Here is a 26046-nt window from a genome sequence, read left to right as displayed (position 1 = left end):
AACAGTTTTTGTAGAAGATCCTTTTATTTTGAAAAAAATTTATTACTCACTGTTGTACAAAATATACCTAAAAATATGATGTTAAGATAATTTTGACACTGCTAGGTAGTTTGCAAATTACCTAGTTGAAGAGAAGAAATCACAATTTTTAAGGCGGTTCAAGACAGTAACAACAAGTGAATTATACATTTTAACATATTCCATTTGTAAGCTTTGCACAAATGTTATCTGGTACTTGGTATCTGTAAACTTTAATGCTTTATACAAAGTTCCCATTCACATATTTAGAAGATACAATGAAAATAACATTTTACAATTCATTTTTTAAAGCATCTCATTTCTACTCTTCGTTTTACAGAAATAGCTGGTTCAATTCAGAACTTTAATTTTTCAAAGAGCCAAACAAGTAGAAGTGATTTCAGATTTCTACTTTGTTTAAAAATGGACAAAAATTAAAGTAACTAATTATCTATGTTTGTTGAAATGTAAAAAAGAATAAAAACATTTTTAAGGCAAATTAGATTAGAAAAACATTACTCTGATTTAAATAATTTATTATTTTAATTCTAGGGTGGTAAGTTAGCAACCATCCACTTAAAACAGCCAATGCCAATTCAATTTCAGCTCATAAAAATTTGGTCTGTTCTTTCAGCACAGTATTACTATTATATTTCACGAGGAAAGAAACCGTACTCCCAGAGGCTCCTCTACACCACCCTCCAAGTAATTTTCAAAAGAGTGCAGTCTGTTATTTATCCTAGGTCCTTCCGAACCATAGGATTTTTATATAATTTAAAAAAAACAAACAAACAAAAACACCAGCAAACATTAAGAGAGGAAGGGGGAGACATTAATATTACCTTAAAAAGTGTATAGCCAATAACTAAACATAAAGGTGCAGGACATAAAGCAGCAAGATAATCACCAGGGGACAGATCTTCACCTGGCATAAAGTCAGCATAGCTTCACTGGCATCAGCAGAGCAATCTTGACTTACATCAGTCACAGATCTGACTGTCCACGTACAGAAAAAATTGTTTATGTTAGTGATAAAGAAGAGCAGTGTTCAGAAGAGTAGTGTTAGCACTAATAAAGTAAGTTCATAACACTATGGTTTTCATCTAGTATTTTGCTGCTGATGACTGTCACTCTTGTCACTGGCAGTGTACCCAGTTCAGAATGAATTCATTACCACTTTCAAATGATGCACTAAAATACATTGAGCATTGGTCTACGAAGTTCTTAACCCCAGCCAGTTCTTACCAGAAATACACTGAAGCCCATTTACAGTGTGAAACATAAGGTTTTGAAAGTACTATTTTATAACACTGGTAAGTTTTTATACTATTATGGGTTTTCACTGACCATAATTTGTGTGGAATGAACTGCAACCACTGTAAGTCAGCAGCAACTGAGATTTAGAGCATCCTGACTCTTGGCTGTTAGTAATTATTCCTTTTACAGATCATTAGCTATAGTAAATATTTAAAAATATCCCTAAGGCATATGTTTACAGAGCAAATCCTAAAAGCAGAATTAGAGCAACAGAAATAAGTAATTGCACAAGTTTCTCATAGGCACTGAGATGTTCTTTTAAGGCACAAGAGAATTCCCAGAGTTCAGAGGACAAATTACTTAACCAGGAGTGCAAATATTAAAAAAAAAAAAAAAGAAACATTTAAAATCTGGGAAGCAGAGGTGAAATTCCACCTGCTGCTTATGACAGCATTCAGGTCTCACTACTGTCATCTGCCAAAGGTACTTCAGACTTTTGTGTGTGTGCCTGTGTGTGTATATATATATGTATATATAGTGTACATGTATGCTTAATCTAGTAAAATAAGAGATGGGATTCAGATGATTTCTGCCAAAGATGTTTGTAAATGCTCACCTCTACAACTACCACATATTACACTCAAAACAGACAGTTTATCCCAGTGTAATTTTGCATCTCAATAAAAGGATATTCTAAAACACATTATTAATGGACAATATGCTCAATCCATTTGAGCTGCATCTTCTGTCAAGTTCTACTTACAAAAAGAAACAGTTAATGAAGTCCATAACAGGGCAAATGGAAAGGTAGTCGTAGCTACACTGGACAAAACTCTCAGCAATGGTCATCATTTTTCTGCAATGATACTATGTCAAAACTCACAAGAAACTGAGGTACAAACTTAGGTAAAGTAAACATGAGATTTGTCTTGCGTTCATTTGAAATATGATAGTTACCTCTATTTTGTGATTTTTTTTTTAATCTTTTATTTCTCTAAAAGAAAAATACATACTTGCATACAATGCTGATACCCTATGTGGTGATGCCATAAATCCCTTAGGATAGCAAGTTTGATGGGTGGTAACCCATTAGGAGAAAAATATATTTTTGAATATTATTTTACATATATACAATATATATATATTTAATTTTCAACCAAAATGTAAAGTTTTCTAATATATTCATGAGTATTCTTATGTCCAAAATGAAAAAATATTTTGTATCTCAGTTCATATAAGTTAAAAATTAACAAGGAATTTGATATCCACCAACAAAGTTCTTGTTTCATTTCTATAAAATTAAAAGAAAACAAAGAAACAGTGAGTTAAAAAGCTTTCCTTCTCCAAAGCCAAATATAGTAAAACTTTGAAGCTGAACAATTAATTAAAAGAACACCAAGTTTTGCATTTTAAGTAATCACAAAGAATGCAAAATGTAATCTAAGTAGGAACTAGCATTACTATATTAACCTAAAGACAAAATATTTTGAGTCTCTTATTTTGATGGAATGTGTCCAGTATAAGAAAATGTAAATTTAAAGCAAGAGTTACTTACACTCTCACCAGTCTGTATAAATTTTTATAAACCTCTTCCCCCGTCAATTCAAAAATACCTAATATCACAAAAGTACGACAGCCACTTATTTACAGGTTTTTTTCAGCACTGTGAAAGGCACATTTATCTTTTTATGCATGTTTCTGCTAATGTCCTAAACTTGGGTTCCAACTGATCTAAGAAGTCAAGTGCCTCCTCCTCATGCTGATCACTGCAGCAGCCTACAGAGCCAGCCAAGGATCCTTTTCCTTCATAGTTATATGAAAGGAGATAATCTTCAGAATGCTTCTGTTCTTCATCCTGTCTGCATAGGTGCACCTTCTGGATAGGAAGAGAACATATCTTATTATTTTCTTAAATTGTTATCCTAAACATATTGCATAAAAATAATTTCTTTTTGATTTACCTTTCATTGATTAATTTTTAATCAGAGTGTGTCCTCTAATGGATTCCTACATACAAAAAATGCACATGATTGGTCTATATCATTAAGACTACAAAATATAAGTATTTAATAAAGAAATCATTTCTACTAGTCATGTATGTACAATAAAAGAGGAAGAACCTGTTTAAATAACCTGTCAAGCCACTAAAATCAACTCAAAATTAAACGACTGATTTACACATAACTAGTTAGGCAAGTAGTGAAGAGTTTTTTGATCTCCAAGGCATGGAATGACTGCATTTCTAATGCTGTACATTCATTCCTGCTCCATTGCTAAGGTAAGCATGAAGTTTAAATTAGTATAAAGCAAGCAGTTAGAATAAAAGCAAACACATTCCCAGAAAAACTCACAAAAGCTTCAGTAATTATTCTAAATTATTAAATATTCAAAATGAAGAATAGCACACTGCCTATAGTTTAAGCCAAGAAAAGAAAGTATTTTACAGTAATGTCTGAAATATGTCAAGGATGACTTCTTGAAAGGGTGGTATTCCAAAGGGGATGCAGATGAGCAAAGGAGAGGAAAAATTAAATGAAACCAAAACCAGAAAGCCACCTTTCTAGAACAATTACATCTCTTCCTTGAAAAGTCTGTATATATTGACCATAACCTACACTTCAAAAAATAAATCAGTTTCAGACTACTTACTTCGCCTAAACGAGGATGTGTGAAATTATGCCATTCTGAGTAGGAGTATCTACATGTGTCCATCATAGTCTGTCCTCCTCCTTCTTTAACTGATCCCAAAGTCTGGTGTCCAGCTCCCTTGACTGATTCCAAGGTATGCCCTCTTCCTTTTACCACTTCAAATGTTTGCTGATCTCCTGTTTTCACTCCATACCCTCCTTGATCACATGTATTTTGTAGAGGAATTATATTGTGATCCTAAACAAACAAAAAAAAAAAAAAAAAAGGCAATAGTGGGGATACATTTTCCTCCTTTTTTTCAATTCAAAAGACAAAACAGCAATCAAAACCAGTCAAAACTGAAAATTAAGAAGTCTCCATCTCTGCACTGTGATATTTTGAATAAAAGTCTATCCTTAGGTCAGTAAATCATCTTTGGAAAGGATACAATGACAAGGGGGAAGAGGGAAAATCTGCATTTAAATATGATATGAGATCCAATAACTGAGTTTTAATCCCAGTTAAATGTGTTACAATCCATATACTAGCTTATAATGGCACTACATTATGCTTCATAGGCAACAGGAAATTTGACACTTGTCACTCTTAGGGTTTCTTGGGTTTCAACATGAAATAAACTACTGTTTTTAAACTCATCTCCTTTTCTTAGGGAGGACAATGTCAGGAAGTGGGGAACAACAGAAAAGAGGAAGAGTCTGAAGAGTTAAGTTCTTGTCTATGAACACAGTCCTTGACCGAACAATGTTCATTGGCAGACTAAAATGCCAAAAAGTAAGAAAAAAATTTCATGAACATGGACAGTTCATGAAATCAACTGTATTTGGGGTCATTTTTCAGGGGAAGGTCAGAAATTGTACCTGCAATTTACAACAGCTACCTTCTAAATTTGAAAATCCTTCTCCAAGGAAAAACAATAATGTTTTGCCATAAACAGTATTCAACGTAAGCAAAACAGCAAATTTCCATCTAATCTCATAGTGGAAAGTGACTGAAGTAGTGAAAAGGTTCACCTGAAACTTCCAACCAAACACTTAAAATCTGGAAGAATTTAAGTTAGGCTAACAACTACAAGGTATGTTTAAATGTATAGTACTACCAAGTCTGCCTAAAGTAAGAATTTTCAAATTCTTGTTAAACGACAACGCGCATTTAATGATCCCTGCATGGACTGCTTAATTCCTTTAAGCAGTCACTTGCATATGGTCCTGTTCTTAAATTGCAATGCTTCGGACATCTTAATTACAAGCTTCCACATTGAAGCAAACAGACAACTTACCATCACTTCTTCGCCTGGAGCTTCTGTGTTTGAAATGATTAAATTGTGATTGGCACAATCATCAGTCACCTGTCTGTGCATTACTCCACGGCCACAGCAGCCACAAATTGTGATCAGGATTACTATGGAAAGGAAATAATACTATAAACTTTACCTCATTATGGTATCTATTTACATTGCGTAGTGAATTTTAAATGCCTAAGCATCAAAGAATTAATTATTTAAAAAATAATTAATTATTTAAAAAATAATTAATTTCCAAAAATGCCCATATACAAAGCTGTATACATACACATTTTTTTCAAAAAGTATATGGAGTTTTCACTGCCTTGTTGAACTATTTCGTTCTTCTAAAACACATCTTGGTTTCCCAAAAGAAACGCAAGTATCCTTTATGAAAGCATTGTGACTTCACAATTTCACAGGAACAAAAACTTTAGACCAAATCCAGGTGAAAAATCATGTCTTATGCCTACAATAAGGTTGTACATGAGACATTTTTCATCTGTGAATATGCAGATGCCAAATTATATCATAAGGAACTAATATGCAAGCTAAAGGTCTCCATACCAGAAATTTCTGTTTCACACAAAAGGTCAGCAGAACCCTGGAGGGCCTCCAGCATTATGTTACAGAACAATCTTATTTAATTCCTTGCATTCATTTTATTCCTCCTATAATACTACTTTTTGTTGTCATGAAGACTCACCCAGAAATGACTTTGCATAAAAGAATCATGTACAACTAACACCTTTCATGCAGAGAACCATTCTTTTTTCTTCACTTTTCAAATTGTTAGCTTAAAAATAAAGAAGCCCAAAGGAACAGAACAGTTCTGCCTAACTGCCCACTGAGCAATCTGATGTCTGAAAACAAAAATTTCTGTGAAAACTGGCCAAGAGCCACTTTCAAGCTAATTTAGCTTCTGTAGCATCAGCTGTCAGCAAGATCTGCACCAGTGATTCTGGCAGTTTGCTTCCTGATGCTGACAGATGGGAAGAAGACATCCATGACAGCACTGAGTACAGGATACACAGGGTAAAACCTAGCCAACAAAATAAAGGATCCATTTAAAAGGGATGCAGTCAAGAGGCAATGACAGAAAGGTAGCTGACATTTCACACAGTTCCTCTACTGAGAGTTCCCACATCTGAAAATTCTACCTTCGGGCTATATCACAAATTTGGGTACCTGCCCTGTTGAGATAAAACATTGATCTATCTAGCTTTCACAACATGTCCAGGTCCCAGTCTTCTATCTATCTGAGTAAGAACAGCTTGCTGAGATTCAACAGGAGCAGGACAGTTTAATTACTACCAGAAAAGCACAAAGAAGAAAGAGGTAAGAAAAAAAAAACAAACAAATGCAAACTCTGAAATACTAGTTACTGTAACATGTCCTCTGTGATTTTAAAGGATGTTATATCTGATTCTGGTAAAATAAAAAATTATCTGGTTTTGTTTTTGCATATCACTGTCACTACCTCACTGGTTAACAGCAATATTACCCTTCTCAGAATCTTTTAGGTTTTGGGCAACTCCAGTAGCACAACATATACTTAAGGTTTTAGTCTGCTTTGGAAGTATTCAACCTGTCCTTCAACATTTCTGCATGTGGGATGGGGCAACCCCGCATGTTCATACAGACTAGGCAATGAGAGGCTGGAAAGCAGCGCCATGGAAAGTGATCTGGGGGTCCTGGTCGATGGCAAGTTAAATATGAGTCAGCAGTGCCCTGGCAGCCAGGAGGGCCAACCCTGTCCTGGGGGGCAGCAGGCACAGCATCATCAGCCAGTCAAGGGAGGGGACTGTCCTGCTCTGCTCTGCACTGGTGCAGCCTCACCTTGAATATTGTGTGCAGTTTGGGGCACCACAATGTAAAAAAGATACAAAGCTACTAAAGAGTAGCAACTAAGCAACTAAGAGGGCAACAAAGACAGCCTTGAGGGGAAGCCGTATGAGGAGAGACTGAGGTCATTTGGTCTGTTCAGCTTGGAGAAGAGGAGACTAAGGGGAGACCTCATCCCAGTCTACAACTTCCTTGTGAGGGGATTGGAGGGGCAGGTAAAGATCTCTTCAATCTCATGACCAGTGACAGGACTTGAGAAAACCGCATGAAGCTGAATCAGGGGAAGTTTAGGCTGGATATCAGGAAAATGTTTTTCACTCAAAGGGTGGTTGAGCACTGGAACAGGCTTCTCAGGGAAGTGGTCACAACACCAAGCCTGTTTTGAGTACAAGAAGCATTTGGAACTACACTCTCAGGAATATGGGAATTCTTGGGGTGTCCTATACAGGGCCTCAATGATCCTGATGGGTCCCTTCCAACTCAGCATATTCTATGATTCTATGATAATACGGGTTCTTGCAAAATCCTTTGTGAAATCCAATGTCTCAGATACTCCATGTTTAAATTCACAACACAAGAAAGATCACAAAATGCTCAAGGAAATTAATTTCAGCATTTCTAGAAACATATGTTTCTAGAACTCACAAACTTTGCTTGACCTGATAAGCACTATAATACCATCCTCTTTTGGTTCAGGTGCTGAATGCAGGTTTTTTGGCCTCAATAGGATGAACATACATAACATCTTACACAAAATATACTTAAATGAATAAACAAAAAGCCACAGAGTAACTACAGCACAAGATGAGAGCAAGAAGCCTGTGATACTGACACAAATAGAGCAGGTACATTAAATCAGTGATGAGAGCTATACAATTGTCAAAATAAAAAATGTTTTAATTAAATTTGAATCAGTTTCTCTAAGCTGATTTTAAAAATTAAGTGGTTTGCATTTTGTGTTTAAAAAAAAAAGTGTACTTACGCAGCAATAACAGCGATCCTAAGATCATTGCAAGGATGGCCCAGAGACCAAGAGTAACATTTCCACCAGAAAGCTGACGGCTCCTGCCATCGCATTCGGTTGGGGTAACACAATCACAGAAGTTAACTCTTACAGTGGACTCTCCTACCTTTCCTCCGTTATCCATCACACTTACAGGAATATCATAAATTCCAAACGGAATATCACCCTTTGGTGAAAGATATGCACAATTATCTGTAAAAAAAATGACAAAAGCAGATCTCGTGTCAACAATACCTGCAACTCAGTTGTCACAAATATGACCGTAACCACAATCTTCCCTTCTGTTGCAGCTATACTGCTACCAGATCCGCATTAGTTTAAAGCTAGATTAAATGTGGTGACAAAAAAACTACATCATGGAAGGATTTATACTTCCAGCACCTTTTAACCTACAGCTAAATGAGGAGAACAAGTCTTAACGTACCGTTTTGTGCATTTATCTTCCACATGGAAGCCAAGTTACGGTCAGTTATGCGATACACAAAGGGTGTGCTGTAAGGAGCCTCATCATCATCCTGTGCAGTAAGGCAGATTGGTTCTCTGTCTCTGCACATTATATAGTCTGTTTGAGCGATTCGTGGGAAATTCTTGTTCCCAGGCACGATGCAAACCTGAATTGTTCCAGTGCCTGTTTTACCATCTGTGAGACAAAAATAACTAGTTTCAGTACTTAATTCTAACATTTGCATATTAATTTCTATTCCAAACTTTCACAATAAAATATCATCAACTGTAATATCGAAGTTTAGAATTAAGGTGGAAAGCAACTGCTGATTTAGCCAGAGAGAGGGCTCTCTCTTGGCTGCTTCTCTTTGCTTGGCTGGATGCAGATAAATCAACAGCTCCCAAATCTCCATATTCTGCATGTGCAGACAATGTATTTTGTTGACCATGTGTATCTCTGTGGGAATACACGGCGTTCTAACAAGAGGAATAGAGGCGGAAGAGCCCATAAACCAGGAGTAAATGACACTAAGGCAATCAGAGTAAAAAGCAAAAAGTGAAGATCTCCAGCCTTTTAACTTCTGGAAGGAGAAAATAAATTACACTTTCATTGCTCTCACCTCTTCTGGGAATACAAACACTTTAAGAAACAGTGGGGCTTCTTTCTGTCCTCTACCCTCTAAGTCACCATGCAGTACCAGAGTTCATCAGTGGCATTGCCACCAAAATCTGCGTGCAAGAATTGAATGAGCTCTTCCTCCTAATTACATTTTTTTCAATACACAAATGGTCAATGCATGTATATGCATTCCAGTGAAATTACATCAAGACTACTTTTTAATCCTTTCTCTAGAAACAATTGATTGCAGATTCATATATCATCTTTATAAACAACAGAAATTCTAAACAATTTAAATTCATATTATTTATATTTAATATGCAAACTGGGACATAACTTTTTGAAAAGAAATTGTTGACATTGCAGCTAAAAATTCTTTCTCAACTTTCCCTGTTGACAAGTTCACAGCTGCCAGGTGCTATCACTTAAAAAACAACAGTCGAGGAATAGAAGAATACAATCCACAGGAAAATCTCTCAATTTAAAATTACTAGAGGATTTTAAATGGGGACAGATAACTTTCCAAAACACTGAGAATTTGCCCTGATTTTCTAAAGGCTTTCTCTGCTGTGTAATATTCCCTAAGCATTTGATGGAGCTATCCCAAAGACAAAACAATGGACTAGGCGGGCCATTAGTCAGAACCACTACAGTTGTCCCCACACTAAATTTGCTCATAAACATCTGCTACAGACCACAAAGAATGTCAACAACATTTAGTACTCACTTCTGTCTATTGCAAGGACTGTGATATTGCATTGGCCTCGTCTCATTTCTCCTATGTCTCGGTCCAAGACTTTAACAGTTCTGACTTCACCCGATCTCTCATCTATGTTGATCCAATTACATTGTCCAGGTGGTATCCGGTACCTGTCAAGAATAATTTGTCTTGTTAAAGATCCCAAACATACATACACACGCATATGTACAGACATAAATATTTAGATACATGTATTCATATACACTCTCACAGGTGTGCGGGTGCACACACCTATATACAGCACCAACAACTTTTTCCCCTTTCCTGCATCCCACTCATGCTGTACTCCAAAAAAACTACTAGGTAAAGTTGTTTCATACCTTATGCCTTCACTATTTCCAGTTTCTGGATCTTCTGCTACATATCTCCCAATAGCCGTCCCAATATCTTCACATTCTTTAACATCTAAGCGCAACAGACACGGTTTAAACACTGGTCCCTCATCCACATCCAGGACGTGCACTGTAACAGAGCAGGTGCTCTGGGAAAGTTGTTGTGAATGTGGTGCCAGCAGATAGGGTGCCTCATTGTTGACTCCAATGACAAGGACCCTTTGCTTGGCACTTTCATAGTCCAGTCCCTGTAACAAAGGTGGGGTGTTGTTTTTTTTTTCCTTCAAACAAATACAAAACTTGGTATTGCTTTCACTGCTGAATTATTAAATAGATAAAACCGTACCACACTTATTTACAAAAGAAACCAGCTATCCTTCTTGAACATCCATTTTGAGACACAGTAAAGGGAGATGATTTTTTGAAAAAAATGTTAAGTTCTAAGTTAGTCAAAGAAAAGAGCCTGAGGAAATACCCCTAATATGACAAGCAGCACCCCTGCCAAATTTTATATGAATATTCTGTTACTGAATTACTAGTAGAACTGCGAAAACAATTAGATGTGGTGGGGTATTTTCCTCTTCCATATCTAGTTGGCCATTATTTTAGCTTACATACATTTCCTTTCCCCCACTAGTCTATCACACTTCTTTCCAGAACCTACAAATACATCTGAATCTATAGGGTTGACAGTAAGTAGCTACCATTTATTCTTCAGACCTACCATTTTTCTCCAAGGTCATCATATGCTTTTAATAGAGCTAATTTTATCCTGAAGTCACAATACTCTCTACTCTACTACAGCATTACAATAAAGATAAGAAATTTCAACTGTCTTCATATACCAGGGACAGAGCTTAAGAAAAAGTTCTAATGATTACTGGTAAAAAAAAACCATAATAAATAACTAAAAAAAATATTACTGGCATCATCTCAAGTTTTAACATTAATATTCTCTGCTCCTGAGAAGTTACCTCTTACAGCAGTTTTAACAGATGATGAAAAAGAGGCATGAAAAGGCAAAGGGATGTGCTGGAGCACAGATGCCATGGATCTTTTACCTCACATCTGTAAAGTGCTGGGTATAACAAGTAACTAAACTAATACACAAAATAGCGTATGTGTACTCTCTCACACCCCAGAAAAGCAAACCAGAAGTCACTACACTGCAAAATAAAATCTGGAGAGTTTTATGCTGACATAATAAGTTTAATTCAACTCCAAGAGAGAACAAGACTGGAGAAGGTGCTCAACCTTCCCCTCCTTTGCCACTCTCCTGTCTCTGTTAAAAAAAACAGCCACGAAGCATTCCTCAAATTACACCCCTAAGTCTAAATAACAACTGTAGAACAAGGCAAAAGCACCAAGCTCTTCTGAAATGACAAACTAGAGGAAATTCCTTGGATTCTGAGCACACAAAATTGAGGAGTAGTCTGGAAGGTGAACTTTGCGGGTTATGTACCATACACAAGCCTCAATCGATGTGTGTAATCTGCTCTAGAAGAGTGTTCAGCTCAGAAGTCTGATAAACCTTACAGTTACAGATATTCTTTGAATAAAAATGATTCCTATGTTATTAAAAGTAAAACCTGAAGAAACACAAATTTTCCCTCTAGCTTTTACTTACCTTGACAACACATAGTATTCCTTCGTTTGTGTTTTTGTCTGTTGTAATTTCAAAGGCCTGATCGTCATTTCCTCTTATAATTTCATACACTGCTCCTGAGCCAGGCGAACCAGGTTCATCAAGATCAACAACAGAGACCCTCAGTATTTCTACACTCACTCTGTTTTCCTCCACTCGCGTTTCATACTTGGAATATCAAAAAAAAAATAATAATTTAAATCAGAGAATACTGTTCCATGATGGAGGACTGAAGAACACCATATTCAAATAACACTACTTAAACCCAAGGGGTCAATTTACCAAAGTGCTGTAATGATTTGTTTTCTTTTCATGCATTATCGTATCTTCCCCACTCCTCCCTTACACCCTAGGTCAAACAGTAACCCTTTCCTGCTAGCACAGTTGAAATCTCAGCTTCTTCAAACACTCAAACTGTCATTGACATAATTAATTCTAGAATTCTTCTTCCAGGAAAGGTAAATTAGCACAGTTCCCCTCACTTACACAAGCTATAGATTCTAGTTTACATACAACATGATCAAGCTGAGAATTAGAAAGAGCATTGGGCAAATTAAAAAAAAATATATATATATACACATATATATATACACACACATATATATATACACATATATACATACATATATATACACACACACACACAAACACACACATATATATATCCAAACTAACCACAAGAACTTGAAGAAAAGCCAAGAAGGATGAAATACATCTTCTCTACTTAGATGGCAAAGGATAAAAGGGCTTTTCTTATTTTTATCTTTTTAAAGAGCTTTGTTATTCTCTATGAGGTCAAGAAGAGCAAATAAGAGAAAAAATGTCAATTAATATTACTGATGATATTCTACAGTAGTGAAGGCAAAAGGTAAAGTACATGTATTCCTCAGGAATAATGAATTATTTTTCATAAATTTCATATTACAAAATCTCCTGTGGTATTTGAGCTATGTACATGGTTTTTGAGACATACTCTCTGTCCTGAATCATACAGATGGCAGGAATAAGCAAAGCCATAAGGCTGAGTTACAGCTATTAGTGAACAAGAAGTGACTTAAATACTTCTGTAGAAGAAAAAAATATGTTGGAAAATCACAGGAATCTCAGTGAAAATCCTTGCATCTACTTCACTGACAAGTGCGTTTTCATTTGCAACACAGAAGTAGCCAAAAGCTGGTCAAATGGTAATTGAGTCATGACAATGCTTAGGAGTGAATCTGTTTTTCCCCCACAAAAAAATGGTTAAATTATGGGATTTCTAAAACCATGCACTGCGGGAGAAGTGAATGAAAGAGTCACATCTGCTTTCTCCCAATATGCATGAGGTAAATGACTCAAAACAACTCATATACCAATAGGTCTAATTACCAAACAGTACGACAACCAACAGGGGATTCTGAAACATCTATATTGGCATTAACTGTCTTAGGGCATTAGGCTTCATCTGAAGGACAGTCCATCAGGAAATTAGAAAGGGGATGAAAATAGTCCTTTTTTTTTTTTTAATCATTATACTGACAATTCATTTATGCACTTACTTGTATCTGTTTAAAGGATGGTGCATTGTCATTTGTATCTTCGATTTTTACAACCACTGTTCCTGTAGTGCACAAACCAAAAGGTTGACCTGCCATATCTCTCACTTCAACTAACAAAGTGTAACTGGGAACAAGCTGAAAAGAAAAATAAAAGCATACAGAAGTTTGACATGCTCACTTTTTTAATCGCATAGTTACATACAACAGTAGAACTAAATATTTCACCCCTGCTCCACAACTCTGCTCTTAATTCAGCACTCCCCAACAAAATGAGGCAATTAGCTTCGGGGCTTTCTACCATATAGTTCCAAAAAGAAAAGCAGCAAAATACTTTTCGGTGGCTAAGCAGCACTGAGTTCAGTATCTGTGGGCAACATGCAGGATATATCCTGTATCAAATAAAGCTTCTCACAATGTCTGCATTATTTTCCAAAACCTGAAGTTTTGGAAAATACAGATGAGGCACCTTCACCTGCTGTTTATGTCTTTCCTTTGAAGCAACAGAGTATTCCCTTAGGTTGCCAGGAGGTAATGCGTTTCAGTGTTCATCCTTGTTTCACTAAGGATGAACAAAAAACAGTGCTGCAATCGAGCCTCTGTTTGGGTTATACATGATAAGGCAATGTCTGCCATTTGGCAAGGTCTGGCATTGAAGGAGTCAGTGTCCTTATCAGTTCCAAGGGGCTCTCTGATAAGCAGCTCACTTAAATCACTGACTTGAGTCAACGAGTCAACAGCAGAAAGCTTTTTTTAGCCTTACTAGTACCTGAACAACCACAGAAAAGAGGACGGGGAGGGGAAATGGTGCAGGCAGAAGAGCAGGGGACAGGACACAACACAGTAAGATAGATGAGGCACAAAATGAGGGAGTTTGTAAATCAAGACAGTAACTCCAGTTCTGAACGCCTGGAAGCACCATTCATTTTCTCTGGTGCAGGAAAGAAATCTCCTGTTCAATTTCATAAGTTTATCTTTAAAAGATATGGAGTGGACTAATTTTTCAATCCTCCCTTCCTTCCCTCAAGTAGTCACTGTGACAGCTTCTTTAGTAGACACAGTGATGCTTCTGATCACTGCATTTTTCTCTTGTTAAAAAAATTGAGCACTGTACCTGCAAGTGCAAATTTTGCAACATGCTGTTTATGTGGATTTTTAGCCATGAAACAAAACAACATAAATATATCATAAAGTAACTCTTTTTATCTTCAGAAAAGATGTGCCTGTAGCAATGTTCTTTTCTAGAATGACTGTCTTATGCAAGAAATATTATTTTGAATTACACGCGCCTGTCAGTTTTTTCTAGTGTAAAAAATCTCTCACGTGACATTCTATTAAAAAAAAAAATCCTGTATCTTATTTGCTCAAAAGCTAGTTGATAAGAATAAATGGCTGGCACCCTAATTTTAGGAAATGTTATATTATTGTTTAGGTATCAAATACTGGAGATATTTCTGTCGAATATAGGATAAGTGACTACTTCCAGAGAAACTGGTTCATCTCTGTAAGGAAGCAAGAGGCACAGTAAATGGAACTTAATTAGGAGGAAAGAGTGGCTTACAGGATTCATGGACACAGAAAGAGCAAAAATCCATAGGTCAAACAGCAGAGCCATGGGAAGTCCCCTGCCAAGGTTAGATAGAATACGGTAGATCTGTGCAGAAACTCTCTGGACTAATTACAGGTCTCTGAAAAGCTTCAGAAGCTCCTTAGAGAGGGTAACAAAAGTGGGTAACAGAAGCTGTATACGGTGATTCTCATGCAAGCAATTCACAGAACCATAGAAAGGCTTGGGTTGGAAAGGACCATAGAGATCATCTAGTTCCAATCTGCCCATACCATGAGATTCCACTCACTAGATCAGTTTGCTCAGGGCACTGTAAAACCTGGCCTTGAACACCTCCAGGGATGGGGCATCCACAACCTCTCTGGGCAACCTGTTCCAGTGCCTCTCTACCTTCTGAGTAAAGAATTTCTTCCTAACCTCTAACCTAAATTTCTCCTCTTTTAGTTTAAAACCATTTCCCCTTGTCCCATCACTGTCTGCCCATCCAAAAAGTCACTTTCCTTTCTCATAAGCTCCCCTTTAAGTGATAAAAGGCTGCAATGACATCTCCCCAGAGTTTTCTCTTCCCCAGGCCTGTCTTCTTAGAAGAGCTGCTCCAGCTCTCCAGTCATCTCCATGGCCCTCCTCTGGACCTGCTCTAACAGGTCCATGTCCTTCCTGTGCTGAGGACTCCAGAGCTGGATGCAGTACTCCAGGTGGGGTCTCACAAGGGCAGAGCAGAGAGGGGTTAAGAAGCTATCTCTGTGCACTAGATAAGACATTAAAGAGGCTTCAGGAAAGATCACCTCTCTGTCCAGCTGCGGCAGCAATACAGAAATGACACCAGTGTCACCATGTAAAGAAAATGCTGGAGTAATTGGTGGATTTTGTGACACAATGCGGTATTTCAATGTAGTATGCAGAGTATAAGGCTCATCTCTGTCCTCTGCAGTCACTTGTCCAACAACAACACCTGTAAACGCAATACAGGAATTTTTAGTTCCAGAAAAATCTGCATATAATAAAAAAACCTATTTGAACAGGTATTTCTGTTTTAAACACCTGAAAATAGCTACTTGGTCATTTAGCTATAAAATAAAATAATATTTAAAACACAGTAAATAGCAGTAAAAAAACAGTATTAGTGTAAAATTATCTAATTTAACCCTCCGGGTACTTTTTTGCCTTTTTAGACAAAGCTGTGATTATTGCAGCTGTCGGAAAGAACAATCCAAAGAAACACTGAAAGTTTACATTTCAGTTAGTGTTTTTGACAGTGACTTCTAATTGAGCATCTCTAAAACAGTTGAAAAGGCGTTGCCGGGGGATGGACGAGGAGGTTCAGAGCTTTCTGACCTGATTCAAATTGCACTACCGCATCACACAAACACTGCTATACCTCCTCCCCACAGCCCCGCTGGTTTTGGAACTTCACTTTAAATCAGTAACTCACACAGTAAGAAGTAAAGCAGCTCAGAGTACGAAATGCAAGTGGTTTTTTGGGGTGACGGGGAAGACACTTAGTTTCCTTTTTTGTGAAGCAAGTTAGACTTTTCCCACCCTACAGCCCTACCCTAGCAGATGGGCGAGGAATGGCAAACCATGGCTTTCACATTCCTTATTGTCTGGGGTCCACCTTTCTTCTCCCTGCTTTTGTTGCCTGTTACACAGACACATGAAGCCAGTAACAGGCAAATCCCAGTCTTTTACAGCTATGGGCAGAAGCAAGACTTTCTCCACCTCTCCCAGGAAAAGTCTCACCTTAGTTCATTAGCTTGGAAAAACGCTGTGAGCTTAACCAAAGGCATTTTACACCTCAGAATACTGCCTTTTTAGTTATTTAGGAAACTTCTAAAAACTTTTCAGGGAAACAGATTTTTTGTATAAAATAAAAATAATAATGTTCTGAAATTCTTACACTATTTCAGAACACTGAATCATCTCAGTTTTTAAAAATTTCTTTTAACAATATTTTTCACTATGATGGAGATGACATTTTGGAATTTCTAATAATTAAGAAATCTTGAGCTGCTCTTTGCAAATTCAGTCTCTGCTGTAACAAAATACTCCTCAGGAAATCTCACTGAAATTCATTAAAAGGTTGAGTAGTGGTGTGTTCACAGATTTAAAACAATTCTTACCAGGCTTGGAATTTTCAGGGACACAAAACTCAAACAGATCTTGTGTAAAATATGGAGCATTATCATTATCATCTTCTATCCTGATTGTATGCACAAGTGGTACTTCTGGTGAATAACCATCTGGAGTGGTTGCAAAGCAAATGATCTGGAGGATGTAAATTCAGTGCTTAAGCAACAGGCAGTATTATTACACTTTTACTTCAGTGAAAGAGCCAATAAAATAAAATACAATGTGAACAGCATACCCTTTTCAAGACCAGGCTCTTCAGACACATGGAAGGGAAAGTGACAGGTATCTTAGAGCGACAGCAACACAAAACCTTTAAATGCTTCTAATCTTCCCCCTTTCCATTCCTCACACTACAAATATTTGAATCACTTTCTTCCTGACATCCCCCCAACTCTATCAAAGATTTTTTCCAAATCTCTTGAACACATTTTTTTCCGGGTGTTTATGAGGCAATCTCAGCGTTACCAGAATTTATACACAAATATTGCTATTTAAAGCAAAACCAAGAATGACAGCAATTTGCCCATTATAACATAATCCAATAAAATGCAGCGAAATTACCTAACTAGAAGGGGTTTCTACTAATTGCCTTCTTACACTTCTCAGCCAGTAGAGAGAGCAGTGTACCTTGTTAACAAAATATCAGAACTGAGAAGCTTGAGAGAGACTCAAAAAACCACAGCTGTCTAGTGTTTATAATTATTTTGAGTTTTGTAGACCTTTTCAACCTCCCCTTAAAAACGCTTCCTAAAAGTGATGTAAACCAAATAGCCCACTACCTATATGCTGTAATTAGTCTAAGCAGTGAAAAGCAAAACTGTTCTCAAAGTCTAGATGACCAGCTATTTTGGTCACTGATTTCATCTCTTCAACACCAAGGATATTACTCAGAACAAAGAGCTGATTCCATATCTTGTCTGCTGCTAGTTTCCCCTGTAACCCAGCTATCAAATAAATGTATGACAGAAAGAAAAAAAAAAAGTAATCATATTTACACAACTTAGGCCTGTACCTGAAAGCTTGGATATTGTTCCCGGTCTACTGCACGAGTAGCAAAGATATTTCCAGTTTCTCTTTCTATGTAAAATAAACCCTTCGGATCTTGATCAATTCCTGGTCCACTTGCAGAATAATAAATTGTGTAGTTCTGAGCTGTGTCTGACTGGACCTATAAGAAGATGTTTTTAAGCCCAAGGAAAAACAGCAGGATCATTTTAATACATTTCCCCCTTTTCATTATCACGTTTAGCACAAACAGGAATTCTTAAAAAAAAAAAAAAACCCAAACTTGATTTACTTCCGTAGCAGCTTAAATTTCACAGAATAGAACAGTTTGCCATGTAACTGCCTTCTTTTATAATGTGTACATGAGAAGGGGAGTTAATTCATAAAACTCATAAATGTTTCGAATTATCAAACAATTAAAGAAATGACTATGAAAAAAAAAAAAAATTTGAAATCTAATCTCTCTAGAATACTGCATATACGAGGCACATCCTTGTCCTGATCAAGAGATTTTATTTTTATTGCATTCATTGAGAATGAGCTGGTTTGCAACTCGAGAAGAAAAAGTGGAGGAAGCAGAGAAAGGAGAGGAGGAAGGAAGACGACCTAGAGTATAGTCCAGACATATGCCAATTCAGACAGCTTCTCTGCATCTCATTACAAGCACTAAGGAGGTAACATTAGTTATCTATTTATAAATACTCTTCTACAAAAATACTTTCCTTACCTACTGGATGCCAGAAGTTAGGAAGGGAAGATTAGAAGAATGATTGCTCTGCACAGACTCTGTTATTACACTTGTCTACACATCTGCTCCCAGCCACTCTGTAATCTAGAGAAGGCTAGATAGATCTATGATAACTTCAGTTCTTTCATTTCTCTTTCACGCCTACTTGTTTTCTTCCAGTAAGTACTGTTCCGAGTAACACAGGCCATATTCAGTCTTCAAGGCTGAAGGCATACACCTCAAGCTCCAGAAAGGATGAAGACATGCAGGTAAAATTTACCCCAGTCTGTGTTTACAAAACCTCTTTCTGGGCAACGTTTAGTGGAGGGTTGTTTGTTGGTGTTTTTTTTTGTAATTATACACTTCACTGATTTCCCGGACAAAAGAGCTCTCTTTGATAATATGCTGCTCTCCTTTTTCTCAACTCTTGCACAATTCCAGTTCGCTCCAACAACTATGATCACAAGTTATCTCAGCTACAAGACCATGAGATATACAATGAACAGGACAGAACAAAACAGAGGAGTAATAGCAGGAACATCAGTAGGGAACACAAGACAGCTCATTTTCTTCTTCATCATCAAAGTCACATAAAAAACTAGCTTGGGACATAAAATTGGGGGTTGTATAAAATGTACCTGCTGAATTTGTAGAGGAAAAGGTCCCAGTGAGTTCTCTATCATAACGGATGGAATAGGGCCCCACCTTCTTTTGGTTCGCTTGAGAACTGTATCTCTAGCATGCCTGGTCTTCTGTGTCTGGGTCTAGGAGATAAAAAGACAGATAAGAATATATCCATTTATTCTTAACCATGTATATTTTTGTTTAACTGCCGTCTTCTTGTGTCTCCATCTTCCCCCACCCCTGTTGCAGTCCTCCTACTGATCCTTTTTTTTTTCCAAGGTCTTAATTTCTGATTATACCTATGATAGTATTCCAAGTTTTTTCATTTGCTGTAATACTTTGCATGAATAAAATCTGCTTTAATTCCTCAAACATGGCTTTTAAGATTCTTGACATTCCTGATTAAGCTACTTGCTAGTATCTCCCCTTTGAGAAAAGCAATCTGCTGACTTAAGAAACCCAGTAATCAACATCTGCTAAATAAAATTACACTCTGTACCAGTATTTTGCCCTATTATTTGAATTCCAAAAGTCAACTACAGTTACCCAGCATGAAGCTGTACTCTGTGAAACAGAATTTCAAATAAGTAAGGTATCTTGAAATCAGAAGCTCACCTTCTTTTCTTCTTCCACTAAGCTAACATGTATTTTCTTTTCAACTTGTTCTTGAATGTCTTTAAGTAATATGGTAAAAGTTTTTTTCTCAGCAGACAAAGAAAGAGCAGATGTTGTGTACACAGAACCATCCTCTAGAATCTTGAAGTTCCCATCAGTGGTACTGATAAACTCTGCAGACTGAAGGCATTCTTTCAAATCAACTACAAGAAAAATGGACAATAACTCAAACACAAAAAAAATAACATCCTCATAAAACAACAAAACGTGCCCCAAGTAAAAATTACATTTACTGAAAGAGTCTTTAAGTATTCGTTCATTCAGTATTTAAGCACCACAAATACAGATTCTAGAACCCATGTATGCACTCAGATTTGACCCAGTTTACATTAATTTCCACCCTTGTGTTCACAAGTGGCTCCTAAAAAACATCGGTGCGTTATATCTCTCAACAAAACACTATTACATTGGTAAAAGTACTGAAGCATTGGAGATGAATTAATACATTTAAATGCAAAAAACATTGTAGACATGTCCATTATTGATCAGTAGCTATTACAGTTGCCTTGTGCTCCATGCCCTACAATATCAGTGAAGACGATTAATTAATGCAAATACCCAATGGAGACGTTACATCTTGGAAGTTTCGCCCTCAGGAGGAAAGCACTGACTGGTACTGTGTGATTTAATAGTCTTGGGAGGACAAAGGCCTTTAAATTATGAGGCAGACAGATGGGAGAGATAAAGACTAACTCTAGAACAAACTATTAGCAAATTTTTAATATGTATGTGATAGAATCCCAGGTTTATAGAAAGTACCAGGTAATTTTAGCATACTTCCAAGATATTTTTCACTGCATTTGCTATCACTTGTGGCTAAAATAAATTCTTACACGCTGCAATAAACTTGGTTTACCAGCAAGTACTTCAGCATTACAGCTGGAGAAAAATCAGGATACTTCCAATGAATTGCAATAGGACCACAGCACTAAGCAAGAATGATTTGGCACCTTGAAAAAGATGGAAGCCAGAGACCAAACTCCAGACAAATGAAACTTGCTGAGTACAAGAGATCTCAGTGTCATGTTCTCCAAATCAGAACTTTTCAATACTTCTTCAATGTTATCATAGTGAGTGGGACACTACTCTATCAAGGCTGATTGCAAAATTCCCAAAGTAGATTCAGAATTTCATCCCATATATGCAGATGATATTTTCAATAAACTATATTCCATTTCTCTTTCAAAACTGCAAGGACAGATATGAAGTATAATTTTAAATATTATATGATTTCTTCTTTCTCTTAAGTTTGACCTTTATCTGTTTAAGTAAATATTTGCTACACTTTCTATGGTACTATAGCAGTGACTCCTGTCCTTTTTCACCTATACAGTGAAAATGCAGTATTGAAAATAGCACTGCCTTACTTAAATGTGTTTCATACTGCTGCATATTACATCACTGCATTTTCAAAAATACCAGACTGAAGATTTTGTTTCTGATGGTTATATGAGTCAACACTACGTTCAGTTAGCTATAGCTTTGTGGCATTTTTTTTTAAAGCCTCTGATCTAAGTTAAAAGTATTAAAAAAATCTTACAACAATCAGGAAAATCCTGATTGATTTCACTGTCAAGATATAGTCCTTGTATAAATGGAAAATACTTCTCAATAAATGTTTAAGTAATGTCATTTGAGTTATAATGGTTTTGTTAAATGTTTGGGTGAAAAAAAAAGTTTAAGTTGAATGCTATGCAATTTATTTCAAAGCAGTGCAATAACATGAAGTTTTATTTTTATATAAATCCAAGTTTATTTACACAGAGAAATGTTGAAGTCTATGAGAATTCACACAGCTATAGCAAGCTTCTTCATTTAAAAATTTAAAAATAAGGTCAATGAATTTCCACTATACAGCTAGATTTTCTGAGCACTTGCATTGTGATGAACTACCAATCCACTTATTATTTATATATTATCCTTCTTTAGGAATGTGGATTAAGATTGCAGAGTTGCAGCATATTCCTCTGTTGTGGTAGGACTCATAAAGGGCACCTCTGAATCCTCAAACTCAGTCTCAGGCACAACAGAACCCTGTAGCAGTTCCTATGCCACACCTTTTAAAGCTGCCTTTCAAAGACTGGTCTGAAAAAAAAAAAAAAAGAGTGGGGTGTTTTCTGGTCTCTCCTATCCCCTCAGTCACCTGTACACTGCTCTAAATCAAGACAGACCGACCAGTCAGACAGGAGCATTCTCCAGTCAGATACGATGCAGGACACCTCTGCAACACATCCCCTTGTATGCCCTGAATGCTCCAGCACTGCTGAGCAGTCACATCCACGTTTCACAGAGCAACAGCTTCTTGGTGCCTGGTTATGTGGGTTTTGTCTTCTTTTTTTATCTTTTCCATTGTCCAAATGACTTCTTCATATGACTGTGGGTGAGGGGTGCACCTTGAAATTCACTTATTTGAATACTAAGCCTTAGACTCCACATTTTGAAAACATTAAACTCTGGCATTCTAGTTTTAGGATAAATACTGTAACCTAACAATAGCTGTTTATGCAAAAGTCAAGTGGATGCACAGAGCCAGTGTTCAAATCCGTAACAAACACAGGGCGTATCCTTCATAAAAAGGCTGATCCAGCTGTTTAACTGGCTGTCCAGTCATCCATTCATTCCATTAAAAAAGTCTCCTCCACTGTTCATAGCATCTCCAGCAAAGGTGCAATGTTGTGTTGTTAAGATGGGCATCTCACAGTTTCTCACCTCTGCCAACTAATGTGTCAGCCTCTAGTTCAGAAGGAACATGAAAAATTACTTTCTTGCAAGCTTCACAGCACAAACTCAGTACCTAGAAAACAAATTAAGAAATCAGGAAAAAACCCATATAATTATGTGATATTTTGAATAATAACTAGACACTAAAGTTGACTTTGTTAAGACAAGCAAGTCAAACAGCACAGAAAGCACTCCTTGCTAAAAAAATTGGGTACTGTGCAGCATAGCATATAAAGTTTCAAACTGGAAACAAGGTCTGACTACTGCTCCTGGATTTGTCCATGGTTTGTGTTCAGGTTTTTTTCTAAAATCACTGCAGCACCAACATTAACACCAAGAGTTTCTTTTAACTAGAAAATTTCACCTTTAGTAGAGGAAAGATAAAATACAGCTTCCCCATGCACTCCCTCCAACAGTATTCTTGGCCAATTTAGATCCAAGGTCTCTAAGTATTAAGGTTTAATCCATCAACACTCAGTTTGGTAGAACTCTAGTGATGCTGAACATTAAAGGGACAAGCGTCTTATTAAAACCACATGACGACACTTGCACTTACATATCACTTTGCATCTTCAAAGTACATTCTCAACAAACTAATTAAATCTAGCTTCAGCAATTAGATATGACATAAAACGTCAAGTATTACAGCAGTCCACTCCCATATAACCAGTTACAAAATGGGGTCCTCCTCAAAATTCAAATGAGTAGTAGATAACCAGACCTTTTTCTAAAAAGAATCACACAGAGGTACAAACGTTTTCCTCAGCACAGAGCAAGTGAGTCCTGATCTCAGATCATATGTGTGAATATTTTGCCTAGTTTCTATCCCTATGTTTAAAATTGTAATCCAAAAATCACATAGTCAATTAAACAAAGAAATAGAGGAATGTAAATACACCTATCCACCCTTTTTTGTGCATTTATTCTTTCAGGATGAAAGTCTAGCAAAAAAGGAAAACAATTTTTATTTTGCACATTCCTTTGGGATTAAAGGCATAAAGAAGTAAATAGCTAATTGAAATTCTGAAAATTAATTGTGATGCTTATTAAGAAAACATTTGAATAAATGTTTTAAATAAATTAAATAAATAAAATACTTTAAACACTTTAAGACATTAGGAATCTTTAGAAAAACTCAAATCAGCTAAAAACAATATATGCTGTGTCTGCACCATAAGAGCTCTTCATACAGTTCCTTATAGATATGTACATATGCAGATATAAAAATATGTGTATATACAAATAAACATTTCTGCTTAGGTATTAGTAGGCACTGTCCTTAGTAATAGGCACTTAATAAAACACTCTCTCGTGAGCGACACTACGTGAATTTTTAAGTTATTGAAATCATATCTTATTACACTGTTCTAAAATATTTTAAGAATCAATGACATCTAATTTTGAAATAGTAATGCCAAGCTCAGTCTGATGTCAGCACTAAGAACAATAAGTTAAACAAAAGTAAGTGGTAGTTATTCACGGACATAAAGACGTAAGGAAACATCAGGTAAAAAGAAGCTGTGATGTCCTTTACACAAAGAAGACACCTCAGGATTTTTTTTCTTTGGGTGTTTTTTTTCTGCTTAACAGGAGAATTTTTTTTTTTTTAATTAAATATATGAGTAAAGTTGCTTGCATTTCTTCGGGTTTTGCTATTAATATCCTTGCAAAGGCAGGCATGCATAGTGTCTGGAATAGTAACACTTTCATTAAAATATACATACGTAATTAACATAAAACTAATAAATTCAGTGCTTCACCACTACCAAGTATTTTTCCTTCACAGGCTCAAATGATCACCTGCCTGCTTTTTGCAAATAGAATGATGATAGGGAGGAAAGGGAGTAAGAAACAAAAGAAAAATCACTTTTATTCATCCACTGTAGGTTAAAAAGAAAAAAAAAGAAAATGAGCGAGAGAACTCCCCGGCTTTCCCCGGCAATGGCCTTTCCGGAGCCGGTAATTATGCACAAATACAATAAACTGAAGGTAAAGGAAATCGCTGAAATTGTTCGATGCACAGCTAACTCTTCCCGAGGAGCTCAACACGCTCCCCACTGTGGCACAATCCTTCCCACGGAAAAAGGACAACCGGGTGGGGAGAGGCAGAGGGGGGACATCTAAATAACACCAACCGCGGTTTAATTTTTCTCTATGAATAACCAGCCGCAGCGACCCGAGCGTGTGCCCATCGCGTAACCTCACGGTCCAAAAGCCACCCGACCCGACCCGACCCGACCTGTCCCAAAGCGAACGCCGCAACCCGCCGGTTTCCTCCCTGCGCCGAAGACCCCCGAGGTGCGCCCCGGGGCCGCACAGCCCCCGCGCTGCTCCGCGACCCCGGCAAGGACCGCGCCGAGGGGAAAGCTGGTTTGGAATAAAGAGCCCAGCAGAGACCACCAGCTCAGAAGTCTGTCCTGGCGCTGCACACCCGCAGTGGAGCAGTCACAGCGCGGAGGGAAGGCGCGGCGGCGCGGCCAGGTGAGTGAGCGGCCGGAGCCCTGCGCTCCCCGCGGCGCCCTCCCACCCACCCATTACCTCCTCTCCCTCACTCACCAGGAGGCCGAGGACGAGGCGGGGGGCTGCGGGGGCCATGGTGCGCGGGGCTGCGCGGGAAAGGGGGATCCACCGCCGTCGGTGTTGCTACGGCGGGCGAGGGAGCGAGTGCGAAGAGCCGGAGGAGGTGGAGGCGGAGGTGGCGGCGTGTCTCCGCGGCAGCCCGTCTCTGCTGTCCCCTCCCGTCTGCCAGAGGAGCCGGCCGGTGGGGAGGGTGGGACCGCGCGCGGCAGCGGCGACTTTAATTACTCCTTCGGTTTTTTTTTTTCCGCCTTTTGGGTAATGCCCGTCCCGGGCTCGGCTCTGGGACACCCCGCCCGCCCGCCGCCCACCTCCGCGGCCAGGCGCTGTCTCTCCCCTCCCCTCCCCTCCCTTCCCCTCTCCTCCCCACGCCACCCCGCCCCGCCGCGGCGCTGGCTGCGCGCACAGCGGAGCGGGGCCGCGCCCGGGGAAGCTCTGCCCCCCGCCCCAGCGTGCCGCTCCTGGGCGCGGCACCCGCCCCTCCCTTCTCCCTTCTCTTCTCTCTTCCCTTCTGCTTTCCTTTCCCTTCCCTGCCAGGCCGCGCCCCGCGGGGCGTAGGTTCCGCGCGGGCGGGTCCCGTCCCGCTGGGACGGCTCCAGCCTGCGGCCGCCAT

At 38.0% G+C, this 26046-nt stretch overlaps 1 protein-coding gene across 4 annotated transcripts; it reads right to left on the bottom strand.

The window, feature by feature from the left end:
- LOC135414113 (desmocollin-2-like) lies at positions 1 to 25769 on the bottom strand. 4 transcript variants are annotated; one of them, XM_064654453.1, is made up of 17 exons: positions 25413 to 25769; positions 22845 to 22929; positions 20076 to 20278; positions 19475 to 19600; positions 18117 to 18272; positions 17095 to 17239; positions 15760 to 15926; positions 13411 to 13545; positions 11855 to 12040; positions 10216 to 10475; positions 9863 to 10005; positions 8497 to 8712; positions 8031 to 8264; positions 5201 to 5322; positions 3925 to 4161; positions 3237 to 3282; positions 3068 to 3151 (listed from the first exon to the last, which is right to left on the bottom strand). In XM_064654453.1, exons 1-16 carry the CDS (start codon positions 25449 to 25451, stop codon positions 3247 to 3249), a joined length of 2490 nt encoding a protein of 829 aa, XP_064510523.1. In that variant the 5' UTR covers positions 25452 to 25769; the 3' UTR covers positions 3068 to 3151; positions 3237 to 3246. The 4 variants fall into 4 exon arrangements, with proteins under 4 accessions (XP_064510506.1, XP_064510513.1, XP_064510523.1 ...); XM_064654465.1 differs by having other exon boundaries at positions 19475 to 19594; XM_064654436.1 differs by lacking the exon at positions 3237 to 3282 and having other exon boundaries at positions 1 to 3151; positions 25413 to 25768.
- Between the last annotated feature and the right edge of the window lie 277 nt (positions 25770 to 26046).

Source organism: Pseudopipra pipra, chromosome 1, assembly GCF_036250125.1.
Source record: "Pseudopipra pipra isolate bDixPip1 chromosome 1, bDixPip1.hap1, whole genome shotgun sequence".
Classification (NCBI taxonomy): Eukaryota; Metazoa; Chordata; class Aves; order Passeriformes; family Pipridae; genus Pseudopipra; species Pseudopipra pipra.
This window is presented reverse-complemented; position numbering and strand designations above follow the sequence as displayed.